Source organism: Nicotiana attenuata, chromosome 5 (assembly GCF_001879085.1).
Source record: "Nicotiana attenuata strain UT chromosome 5, NIATTr2, whole genome shotgun sequence".
Classification (NCBI taxonomy): domain Eukaryota; kingdom Viridiplantae; phylum Streptophyta; class Magnoliopsida; order Solanales; family Solanaceae; genus Nicotiana; species Nicotiana attenuata.
The window spans coordinates 16,502,038-16,518,044 of record NC_031993.1 but is presented as its reverse complement, the minus strand read 5'-3'; the positions used below and the strand labels follow the sequence as shown (position 1 = coordinate 16,518,044).

Here is a 16,007-nt window from a genome sequence, read left to right as displayed (position 1 = left end):
TATCAAATCAATTGCCCTTTGAGAAATCTATTATTTACCAATATATATTGATGATAATTGAATCAAATAGTGATGAATAATTTAGGACTCAATTAAAAATATATTATTTTTAACACGAAATGGATTCTTACACTTAACAAAAAAAAACTACCAATAAGTGCAAACTATTAACATTTACCATTAAATTTTTGAAACTTTATATAAAAATATACATATATATATAGGTGTAATAATAAATTTGAAATAGCTACTCCTATAGTCGGTTTGGTTCGCTTTTTTTTTTCTGATTAAAACCAATACCAAACCAAATTTGATCGATTTTTAAAATTCAAACCCAAAACCAAACCAAACCAAACCAAAAAATAACGGTTTTTTTTGGTCGGTTTGGTTTGGTTTTCAGTTTGGTTCGGTTTTTCGAATTTTTATGAACACCCCTAATGGTCACCTATTTAAGATAATTTAACTCGCCCACCCAGTTTAAATAAGACTCACTAACTAAAATAAATGGAAATCCTAATTCCAACCCCCCACCCCCCCACCCCCACTCACTCGTCCATCTCTCTTCTCCGGGTCAACTCCATATTTTTCGGAAAGCGAGATAATTTTGGACAGTGAGTGAACGAAACTATAGTGTTATCTCTAATTGATTTATTTAATTATTTCACCTTTGTCTATGTTAATTTTTTTCCCTTTAATACTTAGGAGTTAGGAGACATGAATCACTCAATGATGTTTTGAAGTGTTTGTAGAGTTACAACTCTGTAAAGTCTAAACTGGGTCAATTGACTGGGGTTGGGCATATATCGGGTAAAACCGATAATCCAAACCGTTAATTATTTATTGGGTTATCGGTATCGGGTTAATGGGTTAACGGTTCGGTAACGATTTAGAATTTTTCACCATTTGGTTATCGGTTCGGGCCTCAGTTTGCCATTTTTGTTAATGGGTTAACCGCTAACCAACAAGAATTAATAAAATTATGACTTTACCCTTAAGTATATACATATTCTAGGGCTTCAGTTCATTCTCCTCCTATTCTCTCTCAGTTGCACTCTTCAGTTGCTTCATCTTCATTCTTCATAGACCTTACTAGTTATTCCTAGCGTAAGTCTTTAGTCTTATACATTAGGCTTTTAATTTCTATAACAAAATTCATCTTCATATTGATGTTTTTGACTGTTAATGATTTTCTATTTTTTTATTTTTATTTCTTAATTTTGTGAGCTCACGTTGTGCAGCCTATACCTACTACCAATTTCTCTTCGAACTTATCAATTCTCAATCGACAATCTTCGTCAGTTTTGGGTATATTTTTGAACATTATTCTTCTGTACAGTACGCTGAGCTTTGACAACAAGACAACATTTTCTTTCCTTCTAGGTGTTTTTCATTTCTGTGTTAGTATGCCCATGCACAGATCAAGATTTTGCTCTATGGTTTCTTTTTTCAGGTTAGGCATTTGACAAATAACATCCAGTTTATCTTGGACTGTTAGTACTATATGTTTGGACTTGTTAATTTTAAGGTGATATTGCTACTACTTTGCATTATTATTAATGTATTTGGACAACTGTTGTTGAAGAATTAGTACTATTCCAGTTGTGGCCACTGGATAGAACGCAAAAATGGGTAATATACTATATGTGAATTCTTCTCTCTTTTTTTTTTTTTTTTGCTTAACTCCAGTGAATTGTCTTCTCTTTTTTGCTTAACTCTAGATTGAGTTATCTTATCGGGTAAACCGGTAACCGAACCGATAATGATCGATAACCGATTAACCGATAACCGATAACCGATATCTTATCGGTTCGGTTATCGGTTATCGATTCGGTTATCGGTTTATCAAATTTGTAAAACGATAACCAATATGCTAAACCGATAATATTCATAACCGAACCGAACCGACCGATGCCCACCTCTACGGTTGACAATGATTGATCCACGAAAAGCAATTTCCTGATACGACATTTATGAAGATTGTGCGGAATACTATAGTGATATAGCAGCGGCAACATATTGGCAAACAATAACTTTGAACTCAAAATCACTAATCTAATACAGCTCACAATTATTACAGTGACCAAAGTAAATTACGAGAAGTTGCACAACAATGGAGTTAATGAAGTCTTATTTAAATTGGGTGGGCGGGTTAAATTATGTTAAATAGGTGACCATATTTAAATTGGAAGAAAAAGAAATCCACATAGGCGCCATGTAGGAAAACAAAGGTGGGACATGGCGATCTAATAGATGAGGGGCAAATATGATCCTAAAGTATAATTGTAAGGATATATATAAAAAAATATAACGAAGGACAAATGTAACTCTTTTCGAAGAGTACATGGACAAATATGATCCTAAAGTATAACGGTAAGGATAAATATATCAAAAAAGTATAATGAAGGACAAATATAATCGTTTTTGAAGAGTACGGGACAATATGACCCTTAACAGTTTAGGGGCTGTTTGGTTGATGGTATGGAATAATTATCCCCCGTATATAATCACGTAGTATGAGATAATGGTATTTGATTGGCTGCATAAGAAAAAAGTAATTGCTGCATAACCATTGCAACACTTGGTTGGCAATATCAAATAATACCTTACATTAAGTTGTGCAGAAATGGATGTATTGTTTTATGAGGATTGCGAGTATAATGTGGTATAACAATATGTATTAAATTACTTAAAGAAATTTTAAAGTAAGTAATCCATCTATAACAAATTAATGACCCTAAAACAATTCACTAATTATGAATCACACATAAATTATTCATGGGTTAAAATTCCCGCATAACTATGGAGTAGTATGTAACCCAAAATACCACTGAATTACTAAACTCAATAATCAACCGCACACCAAAATATGATCCATAAAATATTTTCCAGAAAAACGAAAATCATCATGTATAACATTTTACTTCAGTTCACTACTTTTTCGAAGACCAATTCTGTAATTAGGCCAAAATTCCAAAGGAGGTTCGTATAATTAATCTGAAGGAGAATAAATGGAAAAATGTAAAATATTAAGTGATCTTTTCTTACATCTAAAATTTGTAGATAAAGTTATTTGGCTAGCGTTTCGACATAGATTTGATTAAAACTTAAAAAACAAAGAGTTTTTGAAGTTGTGTTGAAAAATAATTTTTAAAAGTTTAATTTGTGTTTGGACATGCATTTTATTTGAAGTAAGGTTGAAGTTATGTGAATGTAAGAAACAATTTCACCAAAAACTATCCTTGGAAATTTAAAAAAATTTTAAATTTTTTCCCGAAAATATGATCATATTTTATAAGCAAATAATATTTTTATTTATTTTTTTTGAAAAAATGAAGCCAAAATATATGACCAAACGGGAGCTGCAACCCTCCCCCTCCCCCCCCCCAAAAAAAATAAAAAAAGGTAGCAGGTAATTTTCATTAATAAAAAATAGGAAACTACCACATCCTCCCAACTAAACAAGTCGTATATAAAGACCGACTAATTCATGTGCTGAATGTTCAAGTGACAGTTCACGCGAATTGGATTCAAAGTTGGATACTTACATTTTCCCGAGAAAATTCCACACTATGATTAACTTTTCGCAGATCGCCAGTTTCTTCTTCTTCATCTTGATCGCCGCCGCGTTCGTCACTAAATCATCATTCTCCGCCATCATCAATCCCTCTAAAGTCAAGCAAATTTCATGGAAACCTAGGTATTTCACTGTTTTCCTAGCTAAAAGGTGATAAAAACGCAATTATTGAGAAAAAATAAAAAATTCTGTAATGTTATAGTGTTTATTTTCCGGTTTTGGAGCTAAGAAAACTTTGATATTATGGGAAGAAAAGTCAAATTATAAGTTTTTCTTTTTCTGGAATTTACTAGTGTTTCACCGATTTTTTTTTTATTTCCCACCCGTTGTCCGGTACCTGCATTGGAGAGCTTTAGTTTAGCTAAGCAAAATGCAATGTTGCTGAAAAAAAGGTCAATTTTATAAATTTTTGTTTCTGTAATTGCGTAATGTTTCCCTGATTCAGCTATGTGTATTTCACTATTTTACGGTTTCTAAGCTTTTAAAGTTGAAATGTTATTAGAAAAAAGTCAAGTTTTTGAAGTGTTTATGTAGTGCTGTTGTGCCTTATGGAGCTTGCTATTTGTGACTGTTCGCAGAGCTTTTGTGTATGAAGGTTTCCTTACGGATGAAGAATGCAATCATTTGGTATCTCTTGTAAGTGTTTATTTCGATTTTACTTTTTGGAGAATGTATTGGTTGGATCAATTTGTTGAGATCTGTTTGTGTTTGGAAGCTGATTTGTCAATTGTGGTGTAGGCGAAAAAAGAGTTGAAAAGATCGGCTGTGGCAGATAATGAGTCTGGGGAAAGTAAGCTCAGTGAGGTTAGGACTAGCTCCGGGATGTTCATTAGCAAAGCAAAGGTATGTTTTTTAATTACTTTCCTCATTGTCGTATTGCTAAATCGTGTTAATCCATAATACAAAAATTTTATTTGTTCCTTAAGTTGCAAAGATGAGTTGGTTGGTATGCACATTGGTACTTCGACATTATATGACATGTATTTCTAGTTTTTATGAATTTCTATTACTTTAGTGTGGGGGATTATCATACCAGGGTCAGAAGATAAGTTTGTCAATGGATTTGTAACTCTACCAGGTGCTTGTGGATGGTGATTCTTTTAATAGGTTTATACGCTTAAGATCATAGGCTTATCATCATGCTAAAAGCTATAGATGATAGTAAGGACACAACTTTATTTTTTAACCAAACCGATCAAACAAGCGTTATGTTCCACCATAACTCTGCCTCAGGCCATTCCTGACCCATCACTTGGGCTTTGCTATAGGGAGGATACTCGTGTTAACCAACAATACCCCCCCCCCCCCCCCCTCCCTCTCCAAAAAAAAGGCCCTGCCACACGCAGCATGTTGTTCCTAGGTTAGGATCAAACGCTTACCGTCATGTCAAAAACTATAGCTGATAACAAAGGCGTAACTTTATTACTTAACTATGCTCATCAAGTAAGCATCATGTTCAACCATGCGCCATGTTCTTGAAGAATGAAGTGAAGGAAAAGGGCTTTATGCTTTCTCCCCCTTCTTGAATTCTTGACTGTTGCTTCAGTAGATTTTCTTAGGCGGTACTTCAATCAGCAAGCTTTTCTCCTTATGCAGAGATTCTTTTTGAATCTACACTATTTTAGTTCCTTTTCTTGGAATAAGTTGTTTGATCTTGATTGCTTCCTGATTATCCTCTTTTTCTAAGCCTGTCTCTTGATTCTTGCCATTATTATCTTCTCCTGACTCACCTAATTTGCGGAATCTCGATACATTTCCATGATGATGCAAACTCTTGTAGCAGATCATGGTATTTTGCTAATTTTGAATTCAATATCTTTAATTTCTTGTTTTGTGCTTTCCAGATCTTCCATTCAAAGCCTTCCCTTGTGACATCAATCAAATTTTACAATTTCTCCTTCCTTTAGGTTTCAATCGTCTTTCCTTGCTTTAAGGAATCTTCACAAGATAATTTTTTCTACTGAGATTTGAACTTCCCTTGAATTCAAATATTTTTCCGGTATGATTTTATTATGCCTAATTTTAGGAAATCCTCGCTGATTTTGGAAAATAGTATCTTTCTATAACATAGATTGTAGAAAGATATTTTTTCATACTTCATTAAAAAAAAAAGTAAGAATATTTTTTCATAAATGATGTTAGCAGTTTTAAACTCCTTGATTTTAGGAATTTTTCACTTCTTGATCTTGGAAAACAATATCTTCTCATAACAAAGATTCTAGTAGCTCACTAATATCTTCCTTCCATAGTTAGCAAATCTTCCAATAAATTTTCAGTCATATCCTTCGCAGGATTAGCATCCATAGTAACTAATTTTCCTTAATTTTGTAGTAATATCAATACCTTCCTTCCGAACTTGTTATAAGTAATTAAATTCGAACATGTCTTTTCTTTCATAGAATATCTTCCTTCCGTAATAAACTAATATTCTTCCTACGATTTTGAGCATACTAATCCTTGATTTGGGCAAGTCTTTTTCATATCTTCCTTGATTCCATAATTTCTTCAATAATCAAATTTTCATAATTTTACCAAATAATATCTTCTCTTCAATATGTATCTGAATCTCAATCCAACCAAATCCTCCTCGGTTGGATGAACCTGTCCAAAAATACATTTACATAAGTAAATGTCCTTTGATTAAAATCGTATCAAGTAAATATTAATCTTTGACTATGCTGGTTTGTTATCATCAATATCAATTGGTGAAACCTCATAGTTAAATCTCAAGGTTTAAGGTTTAGTTAAATCTCAAGGTGAAACCTCATTTTGATGATAACAGTCCAATATAGTCAAAGCTCATTTCTAACTTCATAAGATTTTAATCAAATACTAAGTTGCTCCGACACGGCAGTTTAGGTGCCGCACCCGTGTCGACACGATACAAATGTGGGTGTAGGTATGGGATCCGTGCTGGATCTGGTCAAACGATTTTGGGTACTTTGACCACGATGGACGAAAAAATTCGAGACGAGATACAATTTGATTCCTGAAATCAGAACCAAAACAAGGGTAAATTTGAAGAAAATAGCATACCTTATCTAGGAAATCAATTATTTACTTATCTACAACTTGAGAATAAAAAAGAAATTCACACTTTTCAAGCTATACGTAAGTATTCCACAAAATTTCTCATAATTTAGAGATATTTTCATATTTTTAGTTTTTTTGGAATTATTTTTAGCCAGATCCCTGCACCCGTATCCATACTAGGATCCGTATCCCCGAATTTTAGAATTTACATCTTGAAAGATCCGATCTCTAGATCCGCACCTGTGTCTGAGCAACTTAGATCAAATAGCATTTACTTGTATAAATCTGTTATTGGATAGGTTTGAGAAGGATTTGATTGGATTGAACATTCAGATACGTATAAGAAAAAAGGTATTGTATGGTAGAATTATGAAAATTTGATTATTGGAGGAATTATGAAATCAAGGATGATATGAAAGAGTCTTGTCCAAATCAAGGAAGTCTCTCGACTAAAATTGTGGGAAGAGTACGTGTTATGGAACGAAAGAGATGTTCAAATTTGCTTATACTTGCTAAAGGTTTGGACGAAAGGTACTGGTTATACTACAAAATTAAGAAAAGATGTTTACGGCGTGATGCAAATCCTATGAAGGATATGATTTAAATTTATTGGTGACATTTTCTTCCATGGAAGATACCTTGATCAAAAACTAATAGAAGGAAGATGTTGAGTAAGCTACAACAATCTTTGTTTTGGAAATATGTTATTTTTCACGACCAAGGAAGGAAATTATCTTAAAATCAAGGAAGTTCAAAATTGCTAATATCATTTATGGAGAAGTATTATCCTAAAATTTATGTTATTGAAAGAGATTATTTTCCAAGATTGAGGAATGAAGATTTCCTACAATCAACGGAGATTGAATCATACTAAGAATTTCTTTTTATTCAGGTCAAATCTCAATAGAAAAGATTATCACATGAAGATTCCTTAAAGCATGGAAAGATGATTGAAACCTAGAAGCAAAGAAGATTTATTAGATTTGACTAATGTCACAAAGAAGGAATCCGTTGAATAATGGAAGATTTTAGAAAGCACCAACAAGGAATTAAAGATACTAAGTTCAAAATTAACAAATTCCATGATCTGCTAGAAGATCATGGCTGAGAGATAGACTTAGAAAAAGAGGATAACTAGTAAACAATCAAGAAGGAGATCTGGAGAAGGTGCAAGATCAAACAAATTAGTCTAAGAAAAGGAGCTAAAATCCTGTAGATTCTGAACACTTCTTTGCAGAAGGAGAGCAGCTTGCTGATATTGAGATACCTTGATAAAAAACAAATGGAAGGAAGATATTGAGTAAGCTACAACAATCTTTGTTATGGAAAGATGTTATTTTTCAATATCAAGGAAGAAAATTATCTTAAAATCAAGGAAGTTCAGAATTGCTAATATCATTTATGGAAAAGTATTATCCTAAAATTTATGTTATTGAAAGAGATTATTTTCTAAGATTAAGGAAGGAAGATCTCCTAAAATCAAGGGAGATTAAATCATACTAATTTTTGTTTGATTCAGGTCAAATCTCAGTAGAAAAGAAAAGATTATCATGTGAAGATTCCTTAAAGCAAGGAAAGACAATTGAAACCTAGAAGGAAAAAAGATTTTTAAATTTGACTAATGTCGCAAAGAAGGAGTCTGTTGAAGAATGGAAGATTTTAGAAAGCACAAACAAGGAATTAAAGATACTAAGTTCAAAATTAACAAATTCCAGGATCCGCTAGAAGATCATGGCGAGAGATAGACTTAGAAAAAGACGATAATTAGGAAACAATCAAGAAGGAGATCTAGAGAAGGCGCGAGATCAAACAACTTAGTCTACGAAAAGGAGTTAAAATCCTGTAGATCCCCGACAATTCTTTGTAAAAGGAAAGCAGCTTGCTGATTAAAGTTACAACCTAAGGGAATATAATGAAGCCAACGCTCAAGAAGGAACAATTACAAGATTGAATCAATGCAAGTTTCGAAAAGAGGATGCAACGGTCAAGTTTGCACAAGTTCTTCATTGTGCTTGAGTGAAACCCTAACCTATAAAAGGTTATAATGATTTTGTTACTACACTCCTCTAAAAGCCCCGGGAGTTCTAGTGAGAGAAATGTTAGGCAACTGTTTTGTTGTTGGTAAGCGAGTGAAAACCATCTTCTAGACGTTTGTGGTGAGCGTGTAAAAACCATACGTGGTGGTGAACACGTTAAAAGCATATGTTTGTTGTGAATGTATCAAAATTATATTGTTAAAGTTCGTGGCGAGCGTAGGTAAATCCGCACGTTTGGGGTGACCGTGCAAAAACCCTCCTTGCTTTTGATCGAGACAAAACTAGAGGTGAAGAAATAAAATTCCTTTGGAGCCAAGGGGATTAGATGTAAGCTTTCCAAACGAGTATAAAAGTTCAGCCTCTCATTTACCTCACTGCAAGATATCTTTGGTTACATTTTACACCTGCTTAATTCCAAAAATTATCGCACAATTACCCCCCCCCCCCCACCCCCCCCAAAAAAAAAGTGTTTTTCACATACAATTTTACCTGAAAAAGGGCATGCCTTTGTGAAGAGCAGTGAGCTCTTCCAGGTGCATTGGAAGAAAGAAAAGAAAGGCTGCTCCCGGTGGGCATCTGCTGCATTCTCTTTGGCAAAGATCAGTCAATGGCTTGTTACTTTTGTCAAATTCTTGCAACATCAGAATCCAAAAATTCTGTTCTGTATCAGAATTCTCTTTAGGCGTATACTAATATAAGAATTTAAATGTCAGCAGGCTATAGACCCCATTTGCTGTATTTTTAACGTCCTATGTTTCCCACATTTTCTATGCTGACTTTTCATGCATTCTGATTCATTTGTTAAGACATGATATTGTTATGAGATTAGAAAGATGGCGTTGATGTGATCTTGTGCACAATGAGCAAAAATTACATGCTGAAGCATGAGGATAATTTGAAATTCTGGTTAGGCAATAAATAATTATTTGTTAATTATTTCTGCTTCCACCATCCTTAGTTTTGGTGTATGAGATATTTCTAAGCTGGATGAACCTGCAATTGTCAACAGCTAGGCCACTATCAACTGATAGGAGTTAGGTTAATTAATGCACTTAGTTGGGAAGGTCTACGATTTTGTTACATGTATCTGTTGCAATGTGTTTAGAGTGCTTTGCTAACCTAATATGAAAGCTTCACATAGTAATGTCAAATCGAACCTATCTGTTGCAGTTGTAAACAGATTGTAAAGGGTATAATCTTGCCAGCATGTTCGCCCAAATAAAAGCACTAAATTTAAGTCAAAGTTATGAGCTGTCTGTAATCAAATGGGGATTTGGGGTATACTAGTGGTTTATCCTGAAAAATATAAGATATGCGTCAAATTACGGGCCGGATCTGGTCAAGAATAAGTAAAGCAAAATTTTGTGCTTTTACCTATACTTGTTTCTGGTTTGACTGAGAGACTATTGTTGATACTAATACATAAGAGGAACCTGATCTGCTGTAAAGAATTTTAACATGCCCCAGGGAAAAGAAAGCTACTGAGATGTCAATAGTCGACAAGCACAAAGAAAAAGAAACTCTTTCAGGAACCAGATTTAGGGCCTGTTTGGTTTGGAATTTATGCTTGATATCAATGACTTTTTTCTGATTGATTGAGTTTGTGAATGAGAATAATTAAGTGATGCCCACATATAACTCTTATAAAAATGATTTATGTTACATTGATTATTTGATGATCATTTATTTGGATAACCATATTCAGTTCTATAATCCAGAGTATTCAGCATGAAATATCAAAGAAATAAAAGGGCTGCCCGGTGCACTAAGTATCCCGTGTTCACGCAGGGTCCGGGGAGGGCCACACCCCAAGAGGGTGTGATGTAGGCAGCCTAGCCTGATGCAAGCATCAGTTGCTGATTCCACGGTTCAAACCGGTGACCTATAGGTCACACGGAGACAACGTGTGAAATACTCCGCAGCATTTCTTTGATTTTGACATATCAAAGAAATGCTGCCGAGTATTTCTCACGTTTATTTTTAAATAGTTTTAATTGATTGCTGCTTACTCACGATATCATGAAGCATGACTAACCATTTGCTGCATAGTCAATAATATGATATTCCATTTCTGTATTTTAATTGTGTCAGCTCTTCATTTTGCCTTTTCTTTTGGGGCTGCAGGATCCTATTGTCGCTGGGATAGAGGACAAGATAGCGACTTGGACTTTTCTACCAAAAGGTCTGGCTTCCCCCGAAGGATATCCCAGTCTAGGATAGTTAACCCATCCACAATTAGTTGCTATTTGAAGACTCTCCTCAATTCCCACTTAAAGTATGTCTGATACAAAAAATATTGACTTTATAGCTATTCGTACGGACGTCAAGAAAAGATTTGGCGGTAATTGATTCAACATCACTAATTGATCATTTCACTAACCGTGTCATCAGTCCTTCAACAAATCGAGTATTGGAATTTTATGAAACTTTACTAATCTTTTGGAAAAGCTTTTATAAGAAACAATTGCATGATGTGACGATGTTAAAAGGGGGCCGCCAGGTAGGAGAAACAAAGAAAGGAAAAGATCATAATTTTCCAAGTAATTCCTTCTGTTTCTCTTTTCTTTTAGTTAAAATTGGTTATTCTGCTTTGTCCAAGAAAAATTATTATCCATTATCCTGATTTTGCAAGAGTTCTTATGCTTCTCATCTTTTTATTTTCTTAAATTGAAGACTTTCACTTCTCATCTGCCTTCTGCTCTCAGAGATGCTGAGTATTAATTTTATTGACTTATACTGTCTAATTCTTGTGCAATGCTGTTGAATTATCCATCTTAAACTTCTGAAATTTCTGTCTTACCATATCAGAGTGAGTGCAAAAGAAATATGTTATAAGGCGATTCTCTGGTTGAAAGAGGAGAAACTGAAGATCGAACAATTCATGGTGTCAATAAGAACATCAACATGTTAATAGGGTGATAGATAAAGAATGAAAGCACTGTTTGGAGGACTTGTTATTTTTGGCTGTGGTTTCTTGAAATCAAATCTATTCCAAAATTCACTTTCATAGACTTTGGATGCTTTCTTCACTCCCTTTTTAAGGTCTGGCTATGTCTGTGTGTTCCAATTTGATGGATATTTCTTTTTTCTCTTTGCCAGAGAATGGAGAAGACATACAAGTTCTAAGATATGAGGAAGGGCAGAAATATGAGCCACACTATGATTACTTCTCCGACAAGGTTAATATTGTTCGTGGTGGACACCGGTTAGCCACGGTACTCATGTATCTCAGTGATGTTGAGAAAGGAGGTGAAACTGTCTTCCCTGAAGCAGAGGTTAGTTCAAGTTTGTCCCTTTTTTGTTCCTTTACACTGATAAAAGCATGACTTTTATCCCACGTGCCGTACACAACTTTTCATTTTGCTTGTTAGGTTCCACATATGAGGTCGTCCATGCTACTTTGTCCCCTGAATATATTGTTTCCTAAATTTAGCTTTTCATTTTGATCACCATTTGTGAGGTAGGTTTTCAAAGCAGAGATTAGCTTAGAAGTTCATGATGATGATGTTTTTTGGGGGAAAAAAGGTGAATTCAAGTTTATTTTGCAGCACATCTGGTTCCACCAAGGGGAGTGGAAGGTCAAAAGATGAGAAGCTCATTGGTTTATTTCCCTTTGGTGATGTGTTCATCATTTGTTTCCAGTTGTTTGGTAGTATTGGAAGGGAAGTAAAAGATTTATATTTCCTCCTCCTGAACCAGTTCCAGAATGACTGAAAAAGCTAAAATACATTTCTATGTTTGCTTTCCTGTCCTCTTTCACTTATCAATAAAGAAATAACCCTTAATTCCCTCTTTTGTTTCTCCATCCTTCCTCCTTTCACCTAAACAAATCATATGATTGACGATAATATTCATCCTTTACTTGTCATAAAGAAGATTAAACATACAATTGGGGTAAACATACCTTGCATTCAACAAAGCTTTAGCAGGAGTAAAAAGAGGCAAGAAATGTGGGACACATGTTGATGTGGCGCATATAGCTGTCTTAAATAGGGGAAGCCTTTAGAAAAACAAAACTGCATCTTTGCTTCTATTGGACGTTACATGCAAGAAGACATGCTTTAAAAACAGGGGACTTTATGAATCATGGGGTAATTTGGCTTTTGTCTTTCATTTATTGATTTCTTTTCTCTTTGTTCTTTATTCATATTTCTACGGATTGAAGTAGAGGAAGTGATCAAAATGGTCCTTAATGTATAAGGGTTGGACTATTTTGGTCCCTAATATATACCGCTTGATGGAAATAATCCTTAATGTATATAAAAATTTGATCTTTTGGTTTTAAACGCTAAAACTAACCTTAAAAATTCAAAAGCTCCGTTAAACTTAACCTAGATTTCTAAAAAGTGAAGCAACCCCTTTCCCTCATCTTCTCTCTTACATCGTTATCAGACATCACCCTCCATTTTCTCCCTGAAAAAGAATCACAAGCAACATATTCTTTCATGGAAAACAACACACTCACTTCTTATCTCTCCCTGAAGAACAATTCCAGCAGCTCCGATTAATAAAAAAAGGCACTCATTAAAACAGGTGCAAAAAGTACTCCTTTATAATTTTGGTCTTCATGATTTGAGATAGTTTCCTTCTCCAATCAAGAGCTTAGCAGATAGAGAAGCGGCTTGTGATGAAAAATTTTCAGAAGCTCGAACTGAAAATATTTTCTTTGCAGTAGTAGAAATAGATCAAACTAGAGAGGAGAGTAAACTTAATTATATTACAGGTAACTTGTAGAGTACAACTTTTCTGATCTCTCTTTCCTCCTCTCTTGTTTCACTTTCTACCCGGAATTTGTATCTTTTGTTATTGATTTAAGCCTACAGTTCCAATGGGATTGCCAAAAACCAACTCTTTTATGGAAAGGACATACTTTCTTCCTCTCTTGTTTCTGTCCTTTTTAAAGGAGTAATATAGCTTCCCCCCTCTCTGTTCATTTCATTGTTCAAATACTAGGGTGGAAACTAAGCCGATGGAGGTGAAAAATAGACTACTTGAGTAACTTTTTTACATTAATGAGATATTTTAGAGAGAAAAAAAGAAGAAGTAAGGGAATTGTGGAAGAAATGGCCAACGAGAGAGAAGATGAGGGAGAAGGGGCCTGCGGTCTACAAGACTTCACTTTTGAGGAATCAAGGTTAAATTTAACAGAATTTTTATTTGAACCGTTAGGTTTTTGGGTTAAGACCAAACTGAACATATTTTCATATACAGTAAGGACTATTTCTATCAAGTGATATATATCAAGGACTAAAATAGTCCAACCCCTATACATTAAGGACCATTTTGATCATTTCCTCGATTGAAGTATTTTTGATTTACCAAGGGTAAATTAGCTTTGCTATTTGCTTCTTCTTCATCTCCTTCCCAAATTGCTCTCCTAAATCTTTGTTTTTCGGTTATATGTTTCTCAATAAAACTGGATATCTTTACAGGAATCAACTCGACGTAGGTCAATGGCAGCTGACGATAGTTTGTCCGAGTGTGCAAGGAAGGGTATAGCCGGTGAGCCTATAGAATAGATAACTGCTCAACATTGTCGCCTTATCACAGTTGTTGCAAAACCTAATCTGCAGTTGTTTCTGGTTTTCTCTTTTTCGGGGAATATTTCAGTAAAACCACGGAAAGGAGATGCACTTCTTTTTTTCAGTCTCCATCCAAATGCCGTTCCTGATCCTATGAGCCTCCACGGTGGGTGCCCTGTTATTGAGGGTGAGAAGTGGTCAGCAACAAAGTGGATTCACGTGGATTCGTTTGACAAAATCGTGGGATCTGAAGAAAGTTGTGCTGATCAAAACGAGAATTGCGAGAGATGGGCCGCACTTGGGGAATGCACCAAGAATCCAGAATACATGGTTGGAAGTTCAGATCTTCCAGGAAGCTGTAGGAAGAGCTGCAAAGCTTGTTAACTTATTATACTTAATTCTTCCACTAAATCAGTTCAGATAACATCCTATTTTCTTTTTCTTCTATAGAGCGAAGTTCGTTTTTTCTATCTCACACAAACATATGTATACTGCCTTTATGTACACATTAATTAACGGGTATGTACCAACTTCGAATTGGTCTTTCACTGAGAATGTAATATCTGATAACACATGATAGTCTGCTTGTGCACTAATTTTATGATGGTTATTTAGTAAACGATATGTAATGATTGGTCATTACGGTGCATACACTAGTTAAATGGAGTTGACACAATGATATGCCCGGATTAAGATGTTAGCAGATTTTTTATTGCCAAAGCATAATAGAGATAAGAAAAGGGACAACTTCAATTTTTATGTAACATCTTTTTCATGTACTATCTCATGCTTGGTATCAACATTTTCTTTAGAATTGACTTTTAAGCAGTGAATAGATAATACTTATGCTCTTGCACGTAACCCTTGGATGGTGACACTCTCAGATAAGGATGAGATTCCCGTCACATCACAGATGGAACCAAAAAGTTTTTTTTTTTACAAAAAAAAAAGGTAGAAAAGGAGAAAAGAAAGCGCACTGCTACGCCATCTCTATCTCATATCATTCATGCATCCATTAGAATATTTCAATAATTATTATTATCTGTCTAAAGCGATAAAAGTTTTTATAATATTCTTGCAGCAGTTGCGTTGTCACGTTATTTAGAAGAGTAATAACAAAAGATTACATTTAATAAATTTAGAATAATAGTAGAGAAGATCAAGCAGATCTTTAAGCAGACTCCTTACCAACGACTCTTGACTGACTTCTGGTAGAATTAGATTAGATGCAATTGAATTAAGAATATCAAGTATTATTTTTTTAAAAAAAATGGAGCATCAATGATGTCATAAGAGATCATTTTCTCTTATGATCTCAACAGAAACAAAAATATTAAATCATTTTCTTTTATCTGCTTAAATTTTGTTGGCAAAATTGGTGCGCGTAAACTCACACGAGATGTTGTATGAGGTGAAACTGGTTTATAACAGATGGTCGAATGATAGCATGGCACATGGAACCAAAGGTAAGAAAAAGGTAAGTCAAGCAACGATCAATACCCGAATAGCATTCAATGAGGGAATATTCTCTAACATTAAATGAGCGATCGTTGCAGAGAATATTTGCATCCATGACCTGCCGTTACATATTCATCAATGACTCTTTTCTTATTATTTGAGAGGAGCTTGATCCTAGGATCTTGTTTCCCTAGGTAAAGCTATAAATAGCAGGCTCAGCAGCCATTATAAGGGGAGGAAGTTCTTTGCAAACATATGATGTATTTTACTTTTGCTCTCAATTAAACAGCTTCACTTGCCATTGCTTTTACTTTTATCCTTGGAGGCATTGTAGTCGGAGCCAGGCTTGTCATCTTCTTCAATTTCAATTGCTAAATCTCATTT

At 34.5% G+C, this 16,007-nt stretch overlaps 1 protein-coding gene across 1 annotated transcript; it reads left to right on the top strand.

The window, feature by feature from the left end:
• Positions 3,480 to 14,804, top strand: LOC109225406 (probable prolyl 4-hydroxylase 4). The gene is made up of 7 exons (XM_019390055.1): positions 3,480 to 3,697; positions 4,153 to 4,210; positions 4,313 to 4,417; positions 10,768 to 10,825; positions 11,743 to 11,918; positions 14,076 to 14,145; positions 14,254 to 14,804. The coding sequence occupies exons 1-7, from the start codon at positions 3,570 to 3,572 to the stop codon at positions 14,547 to 14,549; spliced, it is 891 nt and encodes a 296-aa protein (XP_019245600.1). The 5' UTR covers positions 3,480 to 3,569; the 3' UTR covers positions 14,550 to 14,804.